The 19,470-nt window shown below is 43.5% G+C and overlaps 1 protein-coding gene across 1 annotated transcript in view; it reads right to left on the bottom strand.

The window, feature by feature from the left end:
- Nucleotides 1–17,237, bottom strand: part of CYP7B1 (cytochrome P450 family 7 subfamily B member 1) — a 152,817-nt gene extending 135,580 nt beyond the window's left edge. Inside the window, exon 1 of the mRNA XM_031692178.2 lies at nucleotides 16,913–17,237. Within this exon, the coding sequence (XP_031548038.1) occupies nucleotides 16,913–17,025 (113 nt within the window). The 5' untranslated portion in view covers nucleotides 17,026–17,237. The remainder of the gene's footprint in view (nucleotides 1–16,912) is intronic.
- Nucleotides 17,238–19,470: the final 2,233 nt, after the last annotated feature.

Genomic DNA, 19,470 nt, shown 5'->3' with positions numbered 1-19,470 from the left:
CATAAAGAATAAAACCACTGAACCATAAATCAAAAACCAATATACTCCTCCCAGTAAACATTAAGCGAACAGTAACCCAAATAAAACCCCCACAGTGGGCTCCTGGGAGGGGCAGCCACACCTCTGTTCGCACGCTGCCCGGCTCTCTGGGGTCACACACATCCCGTGGATGAACCCACAGCCCACGGCCGGCCTCCTGGAGGTTCCTATGTAGCTGGACGCTAGAGCTGTGAAACGTACCCAGGGGAAATCTGCACACCTTTTCCTCGCCCCATCCATCTCCCGGCAGCACGCAGACACAATCCAAAAATTAACTGATCATTTAATTCAAAGATTAATTTGCAGCATCTAAATAATTCGAGGCTGTCACTAAAGACCTTAGCTGAGAGGATTTAGAACTATCATTCCCAGCACAGGTTGGACATTGGATTGTACGAGGAGTTTGGAAACAGTGTCCTCAGTTCTCACCAAATGAAGCAAAATCTCAGGGGTGGGGTCTAAGCATTATTTTTTAAAAACTGATACACTTTAATTCTGATCATTCTGTACACTGTGAGAGCTAAGAACCAAGTGTTTGGTGGATAGAAGTTTTGTCAGGTAGGTCCTTTCCTTCTTTTCCTGACGTTTCCTGCCCAACTGGCAGGACTTTTTCAGCTTCAGGCGACAGAATCCCAACCTACTTTGGCTCAAAGGCGAACGTGCTCACACATCTAAAGTCAGGAGTGAACCTGGCCCCAGGTGTGGCCCTCAGAACGTGCACCTTCGACTCCTCTACTTTCTGAGTCCCTCTCCCACATGACGTCCTCTCTTGCCTGTTTCCCAGCTCAGATTCCATGGCCAAGCATCGCAGTCACTCCTGGCTTACTCCTTCAACTGCCTTCTCCCTCTCACCGGGTTGGGGGGGTCCTGGGGCAAAACCGTCACCCTGCTGGTGTCCAGCTCTGCCTTCTCCACACTCAGCCGTGCAGTGAACCTGGCCAGAGCGAAACACACCATCCTGCTGATAGGTCTCACCTTCAGTTAATGCCTCCAAAGTCTGGGGGGCCCTGAATTCTGTCAGCAGTCAGGCCACACTTCCCTACTCCATTCACTCCCCCACGCTCCTGCACAATTAATTCCCACCTTCCCTTCCCTCTGTTCCTCAAACTCCTAACACCTAGGCCCCCACGTTCACTCTCATCAGAGGACCCTGCTTCCTACTTTCCCAGAGAACTGCAGGAATCTGAAGGGAACCGTCACAGACTCAGCACCACCAACGCCCGCCATCAGCTTCGCACGCCTGCGTGCTGCTTCCTCCCTCATCTGTGAAGAAGCCATCCGTGTCCCTGGCTAACCCAACCCTCCTCCTGCACCTGCCTGGAATGGTTCATTTTAGGTGTCAGCTCGGCTGAGCTGTGGCGCCCAGATGTGTGCTCAAACACTATTCTGGATGTTTCTACGAGGGTGTGTTTGGACGAGATTAACATTGAAATGGGTGGATTTACATCGAAATGCTTTACTCTCAGTAAAGCAGACTGCCCTCCATCATGTTGGCCAGCCTTATCCAATCAGTGAAAGGCCTGAACAGAACAAGAATGAGCAGCAGAAGGCTTGTGAACTTGACCTTCAGCACTGGCTCTTTCCTGGGTCTTCAGCCTGATGGCTCACCCTACAAACTGTGAACTTTGTAGCCTCCATAATCATGTATGCAAACTCTTTATAATATATAGGAATATATTATAGTGTATAATATAATACATAGTGTGTATTCTACGGAATATAAATCATATATCACATACATGCACACATCTTTTTGGTTCTGCTTCTCTCTAGAGCTATCCCTCTCATTAACACGAGGAATTCGCTCCAGGAATTCTCACCTTTCTGGTCTATGTCATCATTTTCTCTTTCTATAGGATCATTTCCATTTGCATTCAAACATGCTGTCATTTCTCTTCTGTATATCTAAGTTTTAAAAAAACCATACTTGCCCTTAATTGAATGTCCCCCACCAGCTACTGTCCCATCTCTCTGACTCCCTCGCCAACAAAACTTTGTGAAGTTTTATCTGTAGTCACTGCCTTCAATTTCACTCCTCTCATTTTCCACTAAGCCTCCTCCGAACACCTTTTCAATTATACCACTGCACGGAAACTTCTCCTGTTGAGAGCAACAGCAATTTCTATTTCGATACATTCAAGAGTCACCTCTTGGTCCTCGTCTTACTTGACCTGTCGGCAGCGTTTTCAACAACACCCTGCATCCCTCACTTCCCTCCCACAGTGCTGACCTGCGTGCTATTCCGCAGAAACGCAGGCACGTGCCTCCTTCCCATCCTGCACTGGTTGTTCCCTCTGACTGGAAAGTTCCTTCCGTTCCTTCCACTGATATCAAGTTTCCTCCTTCCTTTAATTCTTTGCTCAACTATGACTTCCTCAGCAATAGCTGACCTTATGATCCTACGTAAAATTAGAATCACTCCCACTTCCAGCTCCTTCTCATTCTGCTCTATTTTTTCCACAGCACTTGCTCCTAACATACTGTACAATATACTTATTAACTGTGTTCTGTTATTTAATGTCTGAGCTCCGTAAGTGCAGATTTTTTGTGTGTCTGTTTTGTTCACAAGTACTTTTCAAGTATCAGCAATAATGCTTAGCACATACTTGACACTCGAGAATATTTGTAGAATAAATGAATGAGGATGCTCTTCAGCTATCCTCTCTGTTTCCTATTACTCAGTTAAATTTCCTCCTAATGTAGACCTGCTTCCCTCACGATGGGGCAGACAGCTGCTGGCCATTTCCAGGTTCACAGCGTTACAACTCCAGGACCGTACGTGAACGGAGACTTCCCTCTCAACTGCAGCTTGAAAAATTCAAGTGAAAGACTTAGGTCACATACCAGACAACTCCTTTGGCCTAGAAGACACATCTTGTGAAAGGACAGCAAATAACGTTTATGTGTCACATGAGATGTTGGTGACGATGTGACATCTGGGAGAACTGTCCCGAGTGGGCAGCTATCCCAAATTTATTTCTACTAACTCCCCATCACTCCGTCCCTTCTACCAGCAAACATTATGAAAGCAGAATTGAAAAAATAATAATGTCCATGCATACAATTGTCAAAGATAACACTACAGCGAGGCGTCCCACAGACACTGCACACTCAGTATGTCCAACAAGGTGGGCCCAGCCCTCAGCCCCACACCTGCTCCTCCTCAACAGTCTCCATCTTATCAGGTGGCCCAGTTACAGTCACTCAGGCCAGAAACCTAAGACTCACCCTGACACCTTCCTCCGCTCCCTCCTTCCAGTCACATGTAATCCAATACCAAGTCCAGCAGCTTCTGCTTCTGAGAACTTCTCTAATCTAGCCCCCACCATCAACACTTGTTCTTCAGCGGCTTATTTCTCTCCTGATTATCTATTGTACAGTGTAACAGAATTGCTGGGTTATTTATATATTTCTATAGATTTGGGGTTCCTGGAGGACAGAAACTGACTTTCAACTCTGTGGATAGTAACAATTCTCCCATATTGCCGCCTGAAGTACCTTGACCAAAGGAAATGGTCAAATGCCTCACTCCCTTTAATTTTGTACCAAGAGTGTCCTCCGATGTGTTTCCTGAAATGGCCTTCTTGTCTCTGATCTGCGTTCAGGGGACATGCTTCGATTTCCACATGTCCTTATCCAATCCCATTCAAACAACTCTTTGCTCTAATTCTTAGAAACAGTGTTGCCCTTAGTCTTCAGGAATGAAATGTTTTTCACAGTCCTGAACCTACTCTGGGATTCAGGGTCTTGAGATCCTGGAACTACTCCTATAGTTTAAAAGTGGTCTAAGGAGAATTCCCAGCTCTGACTCAGGTGGAACCACGCGTCATGCTCTTTATAGTCAGCTATGTATGTCAGGTTTCTCAGCATTCTGTGAATCAATCACGACTACAAAGAAAATTATCAGAAGTCTTTTTTCCCACATTATGAGTACTGATTCTAAGGAGACTTCTATTTTTAAATTAAGAACGTATTACTTATTGACTATCCACAGTGCATCAGATATTCTTTTCCAGGAGCTGAGGACACAGAGATGAATGAAAAGGAGACTCTGATTCTCATATTAGTTGCTGACACACTGACTGGGGAGCGATGCACATTGATGGATAATTGTACCATACAGTGATGTGAATTCTGAGGTGCTAGGAGAGGCTGAGGGAAGAGACAGTGAACTCTGCCTGGGAAAGAGCTGGAAAGTCTCCAGCGATGGAGCTTTCACACTGAGACTAAATGGGCAGGAGGAAGGGTATGGTGAAGGAGTCGGAAAGAGACATGCCATGTTTGAAAACCAGTACATTCTGTATCCTGAAATACACGTAGCTTGGGGGGTTCACTGGAAAATGGCAATGTCCTGGTAGAATTATATCATTTCCTTAGTGATTATCTAGTCTGACTTCCTTGTTTATAGATGAGAAAACTGAGGCTCAGAGAGAGTTAGTGAAAAATGTTATCATATCATCTCCCATTCTGTGGGAGTTCCTTCACTGCTGATTTCATACATGTCATGATCACAGTGTTCTCTTTTAATAAGAATGCACAAGCTAAGTTATTTTCTTGACCTGGCTGCAGCTGGAAAAGGAAAGACCTCACTGCTCTGGATTCTTCTTAACTTGACCTGTCAAGGCTTCAGCGACCCAGCGGAAAGGATGCTCTGGCTGTAGCCAAAATTCGCATTGTCTAAAGTCATCTTGCGACAGACAGAAGCAAGGCCCCTTCCTGTTTCTTCCTTGTTTTTCCATTTATTGGTAATGATCAGTTCTAAGGAGGGGGGTAGATTTGAAAATAAATCTATGCATATCACACACACAGTTTTAAAATGATCATTGTTCAAGGTTGTTGACAAGTAAAGAATGATCAATGTTAACTGATTCAGTAAACCTAGGATTATTCTAAATTTGTTACACAGGTCATGAGATGTCCTTCAAATCTGAGTCATCCTAAAACACAGTTTCTACTTCATGGAAACACAGTGCCTGGGACTCTTTGGTTATGAGTCCTTTTTTATAGGACAGTAGCAATTTGGACTTTTTAAAGTCCAAAAGCAGACATGATTTCAGCTTCTGGTTCTATTTGGCCAGCATTCCTTCTCAAATACGGCTGTCTTAAAAGAGTGCAAAAGCAAGAGTTTCAAAGAGGGACTGAGATATCTTAGTCCCACTAAAGCAGACTGAGAAAACTGACATGAATCAGTCATTTTGGCTTCTAAAAAAGGAAAGACTAGCCTTTTAAAATATTACAGCTGCCTATAAAGTGGAAGGCTATTTTCACATATCTTCCAATGCAATGTAACTAAGAACATTTTTACCTACTGACTCCATTTCATTAACTCATACTTGAGACTAAAGAAACTGTTCTGTAGGTGAACTCCACTGAACACAGGAAAACGCACAGGCACAAAGGAAATAAACAAATATGTCAGGAACAAGCCTTTTGCTGCAACATTTTTGAGCTCTACCTTTGTCTCAAGGTAAGGCAACCACTGCCTAAGAAGTCAACTGCAATATCGCAGGGTGCAAGCATAAATGATAAAACGAGGAAGGGCCACGCTGCAGTCTAGCAAGACTATTCTATTATAAATCCACCCTGTAAAAACCAAGCCTGGGTGGGACCATTTTGTTAAAAAAAAAAAAAAAGACAATGAGAAGAGCTCATTCAATACAAAAGAAGAAGAATCATAATCAGGAAAGAGATGGAAAGTGAAGGCTGGGTCTTTGTCAAGTAACATGAGAGCTATTTACAGAACTGTTACCCGGTAATTTCACGGCAATGGCACTTCCTCTATTTTAAGTGGTAGTTTATCTCTCTGGTAAAAAAATATATCTGTATACTCAATCTTTGGCTGGGAAATTCACTGCTGAAGTTTCTTCCCCCCATTTTTGCTTAATTAAGTAGTTGACAACAATATCCAAGGTGGCACAAAGGAACCTACGTCTACTTGAGACCTAAAATGAGTAAAATCTAAATAGCACAATAAGGCAGATTGCAGGCCACCTGCAGGCCTTCACTGTGACTGCTGGGCAGTAAACAGCCTTGAGTCACACTGTTGTTAGGAGTTTATTCCAGGGTCCCTAGGGATACTGGAGGATTTGATTTTTCTGGACCTTTGGCTGAAACATCCCACCCACAGAACAAGTCAGGAAAAACCTGTGTAGTGGCCGTGTTGTCTACAACCAAGAGACTTCACCCTCCAGTGGTGTGGATTCCGTCCCCAGTGCCTCCCTGCGTGGTAACTCGAGAGAGTGAAGTAAGAGGGGAAAGTTCCGTAAATACATATGGAGAATTTCAACATAGAAAGAAAACACTTATTTGAATCAATTCCTTTAGAAAAATAAAAATTTTAAAGACTTCAGTTTTGGATTCCTTCCCTTAACACGGAAGAGCCATTTTAACTTCGAAATCTGTCCTGTTTTTAGAATTGGGGTATTAAGCCATGTACTACTGCCCACAAAAGCATCAGAATCACAAACGCTGTGGTCAAAAGTCTTTACCCTTCTTCAGTTGACTGGTGATTTCATATGTTCTAGGAATATTTTTATCTTTTGGCATGATGCTCTGTACCATATGGTATAACACACTGACAAGCAAAAAGGGTAGAACTAGTTTGAAATATATACACATATATACACACATATATTTATACATTTATATATTCACACACACATACACTGCATGCATAGTGAAAGAAGTTGCATGTATGCCCGCAAAGAAAGAAGGGCAAAGTTACACATTCTGCAAACTACTGAGATTCTTTGTCCGTGTGAAAAAGGTCTTCCAAAATCCAAAGCAGGAGTAAACGTTCCCTACAAACCTGAAAGCATTCAAGAGATGTATCAGGAGCCCCTACACTTCGCTACATCGAGTAATAGTTGAACTGTCTGTAACACTTTTCCACACAATATTTAATGCTGCGTCTCTAAGTGCAACAGTAACTGCAGCAGTGACACGGTAACAGCTTGCAAAATTCACTGAGGAAGGATTGTTAAAATGGGAACCTCACTAAACTGTCTTTAATTGATTCCAGAGGGTGAAAATATCCTTCTCCTTTGATTGCAGGTTGCTTCAACATGGTTTTTCTTTTGGAAACAGTGATCTTGAATTGGATTTTACAAGTCTTCAGAAGGATGAAGAGTGACACTTAGCCTGCTCATTATTCTTTGTGTCAAGAGGTAGTGGCCCCTCAAAGACAACAGGAGAAGCTTCCTGACAACGATTTCTTGGATATGACACCAAAAGCACAGACAAAAGTAAAAATAGACAAGTGGGACTACAAACTAAAAATCTCCTGCCCAACAATTGATAAAATGAAAAAGCACCCTACAGAATGGGAGAAAATATTTGCAAATCATCTATCGATAAAGCATTAACATTCATAATGTATAGGGAACTCCAACAATTCAATAGTAAACAAACAAACAAATAAACAAACAAAAACCAACAAATGACCTGGTTAAAAAATGGGCAAAGGAAATGAACAGACATTCTTCCAAAGAAGACATACAAATGTCCAACAGGTATATGAAAAAGTGCTCAGCATCCCTAAGCATCAGAGAAACGCAAATCAAAACCACAATGAGATATCATCTTATACCTGTTAGGAACACTACTGTCAAAAAAAAGCCAAGTGTTGGCAAGAATGTGGAGAAAAGAGAAAAAGGGAACCCTTGTACACTGCTGGTAAAGATGTAAATTGGTGCAGCCACTATAAAAAACAGTACGGAAGTCCCTCAAAAAATTAAAAATAGAGCTACCATATGATCCAATAAGTCCACTCCTGGGTATGTATCTCCCCAAATCGAAATAAGAATCTGAAAGAGGTATCTGCATTCCATGTTATTGATAATAGTCCAAGACATGGAAGCAACCTAAATGTCCATCAATGAACAAATGGATAAAGAAAATGTGTTTTATACATGCAATAGAATATTATTCAGCCTTGAGAAGGAAAGTCTGCCATTTGTGACAACACGAATGAACCTAGAAGAAATTATAGTAGGTAAAATAAGCCAGACACAGGAAGACAAATGCTACATCGTATCACTTATATGAGTAACCTCCAAGAGTCACACTCGCAGAAGAATAGAGGATAATGGTGGTCCGCAGGGGCCGAGGGGAGGGGAAAACAGACAGTGTCAGTCAAAGGGGGCAGAGTTTCAGCTAGAGCAGATGAATAAGTCCCAGAGATCTATCACCCACCGTGGTGCCTGTAGTTTTTACTCTATTATACACTTAAAACTTTGCTAAAAGGGTAGACATTATGTTAAGTGTTCTTAATAATAAAAATAATCATAATCACAGGGTGGGAGAGAACTTTTGCAGGTGATTGATGTGTTTATGGAACAGGTTGTGGCAATGATGGTTTCGCTGATGTACACTTATCTCCAAATTCATCGAAGTGTTTTCATCAGGCATATGTAGCTTTGTGTATGTCAGAGAGACAGACACACAGACAGACACACGGAGTCCTGCATTACCTGTCTGTTCTCCACTGTATCTAGACAAAGGGCAGTCTGGGCACACAGTGAACCTCAAAACCTCTGCTGAGCAAATATGTGGTGCAAAAGCCAGTAAATGGAATCAGGAAAAAGAGGTGTTTTCTCACACTGTCCAACAAATGTGACTTCCCCACAACCTGGTGTCAGAAGGAGATTGCAGACTATTACTGCCTGCTCTTTTGAGACTTAACATCTTCTTTTAAAATCCAGATGTACATATTCATATCTTAGTTAAATATCTCCTAGAAATGCTTAAAAGTTGTATCAGACCTTTGTAATTTCATTTTTAGTCAAGGGTAGGTGCGTATGTTAGAACACTATTGCAAGAAAACTCACAAAGAATAAGAAAAAAAAAAGAACAGTGTTAAATGGTTGGACCTCAAGTCAAGCACTGTGCATCTGAACCTTAACTGCACTATAATTCTAGCTGTCTGACTTTGGGAGCATTATTAAAATGAGACTCAACTTTTTACCTCTATAAAGTGAGGGAAGTTATTGTGAGGGAGGATTCAATCAATTCAGTCTAATAACAGCTATAGTCTTGCCTCGGTGTCTCATAGGTACACAGAAAGTGCTCAGAAGTGTCCCCTGCCATCATTACAACAAGTCAAAACGTGTTCTGTAATGCTGTTGTCAGAGAGCAGTTTATTGTCTCATCGAAGAATTCAGAAATGAGATACGGAGGTCAAGAAAGCAAAGCGAGGATTTACTAAGTGATGGACAGTACGCCCTCAGGGGGAGAGCGGGCAGACCCAGGTGGGTAGCTGCCCCGAGTTTCCTTGGCAAGCTGGTTCTATGGGTGTAAAAATGAGTGGGTAGAATATTCATCGGTGGGGAGGGGCTTGGGGTCGACTTTCCTGATCTTTATCCCTGCTCCATCTTCCCCAGGGGAGGAGGGATTTTTGTCCTTATTTAGTCTTCATTGGGAAGTTGGATATAATGAGCAAAAGGTTACACTCAGATGGTGGAGATTCCTGTCTTGTCCCATCTTTCTTTGTCGGTCTCCAGGACACTTGTCAACAGAAAATGCACAGTTATTCATCAGTCTGGAGGTTCCTGTTTTTCTTGATCTGCCTAAGGACCCCTGTTGTTCACAAGATGTGTGGCTTCCTGCCATTGGGCCCCTGTCCCCCTTTCTCTGCTCATCTCTAGCTACCTGCCTGCTCTAACAGTGCTACATACTCAACACACAAAAACAGATTAAAAAGTCAACAATATCGGAGTAGCTGAACTTATCCATCAGGTGACTGCCTACCATCCAAAGTGGCTAATCCCTTCACATCCCGTCCCAAAGGTACAACACTGCCAAAATACAGGGACATGACCAAAAACAACAAGCCACCTGTCTTTTGGGATAAAGCGGTTTGGGGGTCACAGTTCTCAGGTACAGCTAATACACAGCAATGCTTTCACCAGGGCAGTGGTGATTTTCAAACAGAAAACCTGGCAATATTTATGAGCCATCATCCCACCATCCTTTGTGCTAAAGGCACTAAGGATCAAAATGTTTGTGAGTCTATGTCATTAACCACAACCAGACTCAGCCTTTTCACAAAGGAGCTCTGATTCGTTAAATAAAGTACACGGTCCACCTACGCCCAGGAGGGGAATCAAAAGCACAGTTATATAAATCCAGAACCTAGACCTGAAAGTTAACAATACGTATTTTTAAACTTTGAATTTTCAGAAGCAGGAATTTTAGGAATTGACTGCATTCCAACTGCTATGTTTTCAGTCAGGTTTACAGTGGAGAATAATCATTCCGCCAATATGTGCTCCACTTATAAATATTCATGATAGGTAAGCACTTGCTTATGAAATCTTCACTTTGCAATTAAAGTGGCAGAAAAATTGATCTGCATGACATTTGATTTATCATTTGTATATGCAGTTTGTACAGTCTCATATCAATATCTACTCCTCTAAAGTATTCATATTGTGAACAGATAACAATTACTGCACCAAACTGTTCACTTGTTCATTCATCCTTCATCCTTGCAGCAAATATTCACTGAGGACCTACCCACTGCCAGGCACTGTGCCAGGTGCTAAGACTAAAGTAAAGCTTCTGAAGTTTCTTCTTCATTATTACCAGCTATTTAGGATAAAGTTACGAGGAGACATGACAATGGATTTAAATCCTGTGATGGTTGCACTTTTATTAAAATTTCTATTAATTTTTGTATTAAGCAATTACAGACTTAATTAATCCTTTCCACCTTCCTAGAGACAAAAAGTGATCCCATCCCGAATACTTCTGTGTTGAAAAAAAAAGCCAAAGCCATAAAAACGAGCACTTCAGCTATAAAAATGCATGATATAATAGATGTCACCTTCTCTTATTCAGCAAAGTAGCTTTCTGTAATTTTGTCCTTTGCCTTTCACAGAACAGTAACCTGAAGTAGTTTCAATAGGATTTTACTTTGGATAAAGTACAAAAATATCCTTCTACAAGAAGACGTTAATCTTTCCTTTGCAGCTGATGGTTCTCTCTGTGCTCCTCAATTTTTGGGGACATCACTCAAGTACAGCGTCCCCTCCCCTCAGATCTCTTCACCTCCTCACAGTCACCCTCAGCCATCTCCTCCAGGCCGTGCACAGCAGTAAGGAGGTAGGTACCAAGTTTGGGAAATTAAAAATCCGACCCAGTCATATCCAGATCTCAATGCCTGTGGCCTCCGTCATATTTTCAAAAAGATTTCAAAGATTCATGGAGTTACAAAGTTACATAACAAGCATTCAAATCTGACTTGTAAATTGATGCATAAGGAAGAGAGGCATCAATGAATAGCCCCCAGGAATCTGTGGGGGTGGAGACCAAAAATCCTCAAATGCTTATCATTAGCATAGTGATGAAGGTTTTGAGAATTTAAAAATGTTTACTTTCAACCCAGGTCCTCAGGGGCAACCAGCAAAGTCACCCAGGTCCCAGGCTCTCTGAACCTTCTTCCAAGAGGCAGTACAGTTCAATGAAAAGAGCATGAGGGATACGCCTGCCAGGTTAGCTTTCTATGGCCACCGTAACAAAGCACCATGGATCTGTGGCTTTAAACAATACTAATTTACTATTGTTCGGTTCTGTAAGCCAGTAGCCCAAAATGGGTCTCCCTAGGCTAAAATCAATCATTTCCATCTTCCCTTCCCCTCAAAAGTCAACATCACAGTGGGCTGGAACTGGATTTTGGACCCAGGTCCATTCTGTCTTCCCAGCCACGCTCTTTGTCTCAGACAAGACCTTCTATGACAAAGTTCCATTATTGGAAAAACTGATCCGTGGATGCTTTTACATACATAAGTGGCTGCACATAACTCAGGCAAGCATACCAGTATTTATCAGCACAGCGTGATTACAGCATTAACCAATCCTCAGTGTTGGCCCAGCTGGCAGTTCTGAACGTCCCAAGACCCAGCAAATACCTACTTTAGATGTCACACAAAGACAGCAAAGCATGTGCTTTTCAGAACTTACATGTTCCTCTCATTACACGGTAGGAATACTCTCCATCTCTAGGAACTTTTTTTTTTTTAAGTTACAAAATAAAATAGTGATGCAGCCCCAAATGTCTCAAATGGCAACAAGACCAAACCAAACTCTACAGCTTAGTAAGGGTCAGGGCAGCACCATGCAGTCCCTGATTAGTCACTGAACCAAGAGCCACAAATGTGCCCAGAGAGCCAGCACCTCCTGGGTAAGAACAGAGAGACCCACCTGTTAAAGTCAGCATACTCTTGAGGAGAAAATGACTTTGCTTTCAGCTGCCCACATCCTTTCCCCACATTTTGTTATGAGAAAAGGGGAGGAAACAAGAAAAACATCCTCTAATGATGGCAACCTAGTTCTTCTCGTTGACGCAGGAGTGTAACAATGTGAGGGGTCGAGAGCTCCGGGGGTCTTGTTCATGAGTAAATAATTAGAAGGAGGAAATAAAATTGACTTGTGTGACAGAGTGATGTCAACAAACCAACATTTCAAAACAACTCGTTATCTACATAACCTTGACATCTTGCAACTCAAGAAAAAAGCACTAATTGAATTTTTACTTGACTAAGATTTATCTCAAAAACATTTAAATCTTATTTCTCACCAATTACAGCCTCTTGGGGGTGTGGGGATATGTGTGAGGGATGAAAGAGGTAAAGAAACCCATCCCACTTTTTTTTTTCCTCCCTAAACAGCGACTAGGAGAAAGGGGTCTCTGGAAAGTACCAAAGAGACCTGACTATGCAAGCCACAGCTGTCTTCAAAGTGACCTCACACTTTACAAACACGCCTTCACCTTTCTCATATCTACCTTGTATGGTAGCTGTTACTTCCGTTTTCCGCTAAGGAAGATGCCTCAGATTACCCCGACTGGTCAGTGGTCACAGAACTGCAGACCCTTTGACTCTCCTGCTGAGGAAGGGATCCTCTCTGATGTCACCCAGAAAATGCCATGTGGTGACGTGTCTCTCCTGGGCGCAATCTTTGAGTTCTTTCTCTAGTGGAAGGCTTTTCTCAGCCAGTGCAAGGTCAGTTGTGTTCCCACAATGTAGGTTCTCTCCTAAAGCCTCCAGAAGGGCCTCAGCCCTGCTGACACCCTGTTTTAGCTCAGTAACACTCTGATCTCCAGACCTCAAAGAGTCAGTCTGTGCTGTTCCACACCACTAAATCTGTGGGTAATTTATTATAGCAGCAATAGGAAACTCACACAGATTTTGGTACCCAGAAGTGACATGCTGCTGTAACAAATACCTAAAAATGAGAAGTCGCTTTGGAATTGGGCAATGGGCAGAGACTGGGAGAATTTTGACAAGGATGACAGAAATAATGGTAATTTTCCAAAACAGTTGTGAATATAAGACTTTACCCTATGATTCATCAACCCTCTCATAGGTTTCAAGATTGTAACTCAAGGAAAAAGCTAAGTATATGTCCACAAAAGTTCTGTAAAAGAATGTTTACATAAGCTTTATTAGCAATAGTCCCAAACTGGAAATAACTAAATGTCCATCAACAGAACAATAGATGACCAAATTGTGGTATACACATATACATACACACACATAATAAAAGTACTATATATATTTTATATATATATACACCACAGATTATATACAGAGACAATGCAAACTACTCTGCAGTGAAATAGAATAAATGAATTACTGATATATTCAACAACATGGGTGAATCTCAAAATCTTTCTGTTGACAGAAAGAAGCCATGCACAAAAGTAGATATTGCATAATCCCATTTACATGAAGTTCAAGAACAGACAAAACTAAATCAGAGCCTAGGGGTAGGGCCTTACGAGAACAGTGTGTGGGAAAACTTCCCGGGGTGATGAAAGTGTTCTATATCTTGATTGGAGTGACAGTTACACAGGTGTGTACATTTATGAGAACTAATTCAACGGTACACTTAAAATCTGCACATTTCATTGTATATAAATTTAGCCTCCCAAAATGTCTGAGACGTATCCTTGCAGCCTTTTCCATTTTTAAGAAAGACAAAAGCAATGCTGACACTGAGCTGCTTGCTTGGCACTCAAAGTGTGGACAAGAAATGATGTTTGCCGTTTCAGTAAACAAGGAATGTTGCCAGCCGTCAGCCACTGCAGCCACCCCCGATGGTGTGGTGTGTCCTGAGAGGAATTCAGGATGGGGAAAAACAGGATACTGGCACTAGACAGTGAAGACGCATTATCAAAGAAATAATTTCAATGAGCACAGACTCTTGCATCTACCCATTTATGGAAAAGCCTGAAATCATTAACTTGAGATGTCTGGTTTTTGTGATCAGCAGCAATCTTTTGATGTTAACTACATTTTTGTTTTCCAGCAAAAACTCCCATATAGCCTGGTTCCTCCCTTACGTCTTTGGAACAGTGTCTCAGAGACATCTGAGCGGCTGTCTCCCGGGCTATGTAGTCCTCAGTAAGGTCCCCAAATGAATGAAACATAGCTCACAACTTGTAGGTTGTGCATTTTTTTCAATCAACAATAGCTACCACACTTTGCTCTTCTGCTGAACATAAACAGTTGCACAAACATTAGGCCATGCATGCCACTCCATGACTATTCTGGATAAAGTCAGAAACAAGATCCATCTATAATCACGTCTAAATACTGACAAAATCATGAACACTGTCTAAATGAATAAAAGGACCAAACACCCTCCAACCCTTACTAACACTCGTATTTGTTGCTCATTTACGAATTACTGATTTAGCCTTAATCCATTCCTCTTTACTCACAGAGGAGGTTTATTTAGGTGTCCAGTCATAGATTAGCTCCAGCTTTCTGAGAGTATCTTACCCACAGAGCAAAACCTTGCTTCCTTGAACCCTTCCCAAAGTCACATAACACAAACCCAAATCCTTTAAATGGGTCCTTCGTAACACCCATCCCTAGAATGAATGGTGTGTCTTCCTTCTCGCTGCCATAAGCGAGAACTCAGCTTGTTCCACTGCAGGTGTGTGCCTGGTGGTCTTCGGCTGGAGGTCACTGACACCATGTATATGAACATATTCTGTGTGTAATTTTTCTTTTTACTTAATATATCTTGAGGTGGGGAGGGCATAGCATAAGTGGTAGAGTGCATGCTTAGTATGCAGGAGGTCCTGGGTTCAATCCCTGCTACCTCCTCTAAGAATAAATAAGTAAATCTAATTATTTCCCCTCCCCCCCCAAAAAAACAGAAAAAGAAAAAGAGAAGAAAATACCGCTATTTGAAAAAAACATATATATATCTTGAATATGGCTTTCTATGACTTCATACATTCTACATTATATTTTTTATGGCTACATATGTTTCTATTATTTGGATATGCTAGAGTTTCTTTAACTAAATCAATTATTTTTTGGAAATAAAAGTTTTTTTCCCCTAATGTTTCACTATATAAGTTGCCCTAATTGCGACTGCTGTGGTTAAATCTTTAAGGGCCTTTATAATTATTTCACCAGAAGAAATTCTTTTCAATAAAATTACTGGGATTATGAGCTCAAGAGGTATGAAACATGTTACTAAATCACACTCATGTCTCAACATAAAATCTTAGAAGCTGTTGGAGGACAGACAGCATTCCAATCCATTTCAAACAGGCTGTCATTTCCATTAACTCTCAGTGATCAACTTTAACTCTTATTAAGTCTGCATCTTGTCAACTCTGATGGTCCTTTGATCTCAAAAGACTATAGTCTTCGCAGCAGCATCTGACACAGATTAACTTCCCCTGCTTGTTTAAACCTGTCCCTATCTAGCTTCCATGACACCATATTCACTTGGTTTTCTTCCCATGCCATTGGCTCCTCCTTCTCAGTGCCCTTTGGTGGTTCTTCCTCTGCCAGACTCTCTAATAAGGCGAGTGGCAGGGCCCCCTGCTTCTCCATCAAACTCTCTCACCAGGTGATCTGATCTATACTCATGACTTTACAGTCCATGTTCATATTTGTGACTTGCATAATTATATATCAAGACTGGATCTGTCCACAGAGCACCAGAAACACACACTTGACTACCTGTCTGTCTGACATGTCCAAACAAAATTATCAATCTCTTCAATTCCCGCAAACCTGCCCTTTCTCAGGAAATGACACCACACTCCACCCAGGTGATCAGACAAAAAACAAAAACAAACGGGGGGTTTAAAAAAAAAGCTATTAGGAAACTGGTATGAAAAAGTGACCCAGTAAGAAAAGGAAAATGGATGATTTCAAAGTGAGTGTTTTTATATTGAACTTCTCTTGTTTCTACTTCGACATTTCAAATCAGATAATGAAGCGACACACTTCTGGGTTTTGTTGTTGTTTTGTTCTAATAAAAATAATAGAGCAAGTGCATAAAACACACACTACAGACGCATTCAGTACTCGTGAAAATCCCATGAGGTCCTATCATTTCATTTTTCCAGATTTGGGCCAGTGGTAAACTGAGGCACCAAGAGGCACTCAGAGATACTGTTCATTCCATACATTGGCATTTTCCTAAAACACTTCACTTTTAACTGAATGAAATGTGAAACGTCCCCTCCTGAAATAGTCTATGAATGCTGGGCCATAAAGCATGAGCTCACTGTAACAAGGCACCAAAATGCGTGATGCCTAACGGGTAGTGCAAACCTGGGGCTTGGCTTCCTGCAGCCTGGGAGGCACGCAAACCGAGTCCAACAGCTCGCCTGCGTACGCGGATGCAGGGGAGAGGCAGAGAGAGCCTTTGTCTTCTCACACGACCCCGGAGACGCAGGCGCCCGCTGAAGTTGTGACTATCTGCGCTCGCTGTCACGGAGGGGACAGCGGGGCCCTCCGCGTCGCGCGCGGTGGCGGGGCCCAGGACGCATGCGTGGCCGGGGCGCGGGGCCGCGCGGCGGGGCGGCGGGGCGGCGGGGCGGCGGGGCGCTTCTTACCTGGTGCGCCGGGCGCGCAGGCACAGGAGCAGCAGCAGCAGGGCCGCGGCGAGGCCCAGGCCCGGGCCGCTGAGCAGCTGCCGCAGCCACAGCTCCGGCGAGAAGCAGCCCATGCCCGCCGGCACGTCTTCCGCCGTGCGGATCGTGCGCGGCCGCGGGGACAGCCGGAGTCTCTGTTTGAGCGGCGCGCCGGGCGACTGTGCAGCCCGCGGAGGCTCCGGGCCCGAGAGGCTAGCCTGGCCGCGGCGCCGCCTGCCGTGTCAGCGAGGGGCCTCGAGGCCGAGTCTTAAAAAGTTCCCGGACTCCCCTCCCCCGGCCCACCCCCTCCTCCGGCCCCGTGCGCCGCCCCGCTCCGCCGCCCCCTCCGGCCCGGCCGCCTCTGGAAAACGGCGCGCGCCGGCTGCCCGGGGCAGGAAGAAGGGCCAGAAATGAGGGCGAAGGGGCTGGGTTTCCTGAGAGCCTCTGAAGGCCTAGGGAAGGGGATTTCTGTTCTGAGTTGGAAGTGAGTCGCTCGGGTCCCTCATCCTTAGCCCGCGCCCCTCAGGAGGAGGGAGCGCGCAGAACCCCCTGAAGAGGCCTGGGGCTGTGCCCGCCGCGGGGGTCTCCCTTAGGCACCGCCCGGAGAGCTGGCGGATACCTGCGGGCCGCGCTGCCCGCCAGCCCCCCGCGCCCGCCCCTGGCACGCCGCACGCTGGCCCCCGCGCCTGCTGTGCGCGCAGGCCAGGCCCAGAGGCCCGGGATACAGAGACCAGGGCTGGGACCCTCCAGAAGTCCTGATGGGCCACAGCCTCCAGGAAGACAGAAGACAGATGAATCAAGCTATTGCAGAAGGACCCTAAGGTACTACAACAGGAGTGACACACGTCCTGCAGGTTGTCCTTAGAACGAATAAGGGAGAAACTTTGAAAATAGCTTTTCCTGAGTAATGACCCTTCACCAGGGACTTCGCGCATGTGTATTTACTCTCCACATCATACTTGGGATGTAGTTATCAGTATATCAGAAAACATATAATATGAGCCTCAGGTTGAGTAACTTAATGTGGTCACTCAGTTGATAAGTAACTAATAACCATTCCAACCAGGGCTGTTCCGGGACCACGACATTCTTTTGTTCGTGTAAGATTTTATTTGCAGTTGTTTAGACAATTACAGCAGCTTTAGGACTGGTCTCCATACCTCTGACCTTTGAGTCTTCCAGCCCATCCTCCCCATTGCCACGTCCCTGCATCGCAGACCTATCCTGCTTCGACCCTGCTCGGAACTCTTAATGGTTGCCTTTGTGATAAAGTCATAAATCTTCGACCTGCAGTGAGAAGCCCTCCACAGTTTGTCACCATCCCATGGCTCGAAAGCTCCATAGACACGAAAGCTCGAGCCACCGTGTCCCTCACAATCAGCCTTTTCACATCTTTATTTATGGTGTGCCCTCTGCCTGAGAAAAATTTCCTCTCTCTCTTAAATACTATAATTCTACCTACCTCTCAAGACTCAGTTTAAATCCCACTTCCTTCTAGAAAGTATTCCTAACCCTTGTAATTAATCGTTCCCACCTCCATACTTTTAACACTGTCTCTACTTTTCACTCCTTCATGTTTTCCCTCTGTATCTGAGTTATTTCTGTTTATGCCTGTCTTTCTTGCTGTGGAAGGTGACAACCATCTCCTAGACAAGCCTGTCCGCACCTGCTCTCTAGCCACTATCACCCTGGTCCCCCACCCTGGAGTTGAGATAATATGCCTGGAAGTACTCAGCATGTGCTTGGCTCTTAGTCCATGCCCCAAAACTAAATTAAAGCTGCATTGCTCTCCTTGGCCTTAACGCTGTGGCTGAGCGAGCATGGGAACTGTAGTGTTTATGAATGTCTTCATCTTTGACTTTTATTCCAGGGTTTTTCTACTACCTCTCTTTTCTCCTATCATAGATTCAGTTTCTCAGGAAAGTCAACAGGGCACAATGAGCCAACAGCTATTCTGCCTCCTCTCAGAAAAAGCAGATTGGTTTCTATCACTGCCTGGCCCACAGAGCCAGTTTGCAGGATGGTATCTATACTGTGCATTGCTATACCCACTGCAGAAAGCCTCTCCCACTGATTTTCACAAGAAGCCTCAACTTCTATACTTTAGTTTTCCATTTGATCTCCTGGATGACTATTCTGTTTGAAAATGTAGGTTAAAAGGTTAAGCATTCATCACTTTATTGAACATTTACTATGTGCCAGGCAACATGCTAAACATTTTATTTTATAACATTAATAATAGCAAATGCCTGTAGGTAATCCACTGTCTTAGGTAAGTGGAGGGAAGAAGGCTACACTGTCACCTGCTAGAATTGGTTAGCAACTGTGTCATGACCTTGGGGTCTTTATAGTGCCTTACTCAGAGCACTACGGTATACACTTAATACACTTTGCATGTATGTTTCTGTTGTGTTTTCTATTTCTGTTTAAAGGGACCTCCCTACTGTAAATTGATCTGGTTGAAATAAAATCTAAAGACATCTTTTATTCCTCTTTCACTTTTGCAACCCAGTAACAGCATCATTATACTCAATCCAGTT

This window comes from Vicugna pacos, chromosome 29, assembly GCF_048564905.1.
Source record: "Vicugna pacos chromosome 29, VicPac4, whole genome shotgun sequence".
NCBI classification, from domain to species: Eukaryota; Metazoa; Chordata; class Mammalia; order Artiodactyla; family Camelidae; genus Vicugna; species Vicugna pacos.
The sequence above is the reverse complement of the archived record's forward strand: the minus strand, read 5'-3'. Positions and strand labels throughout refer to the sequence as shown.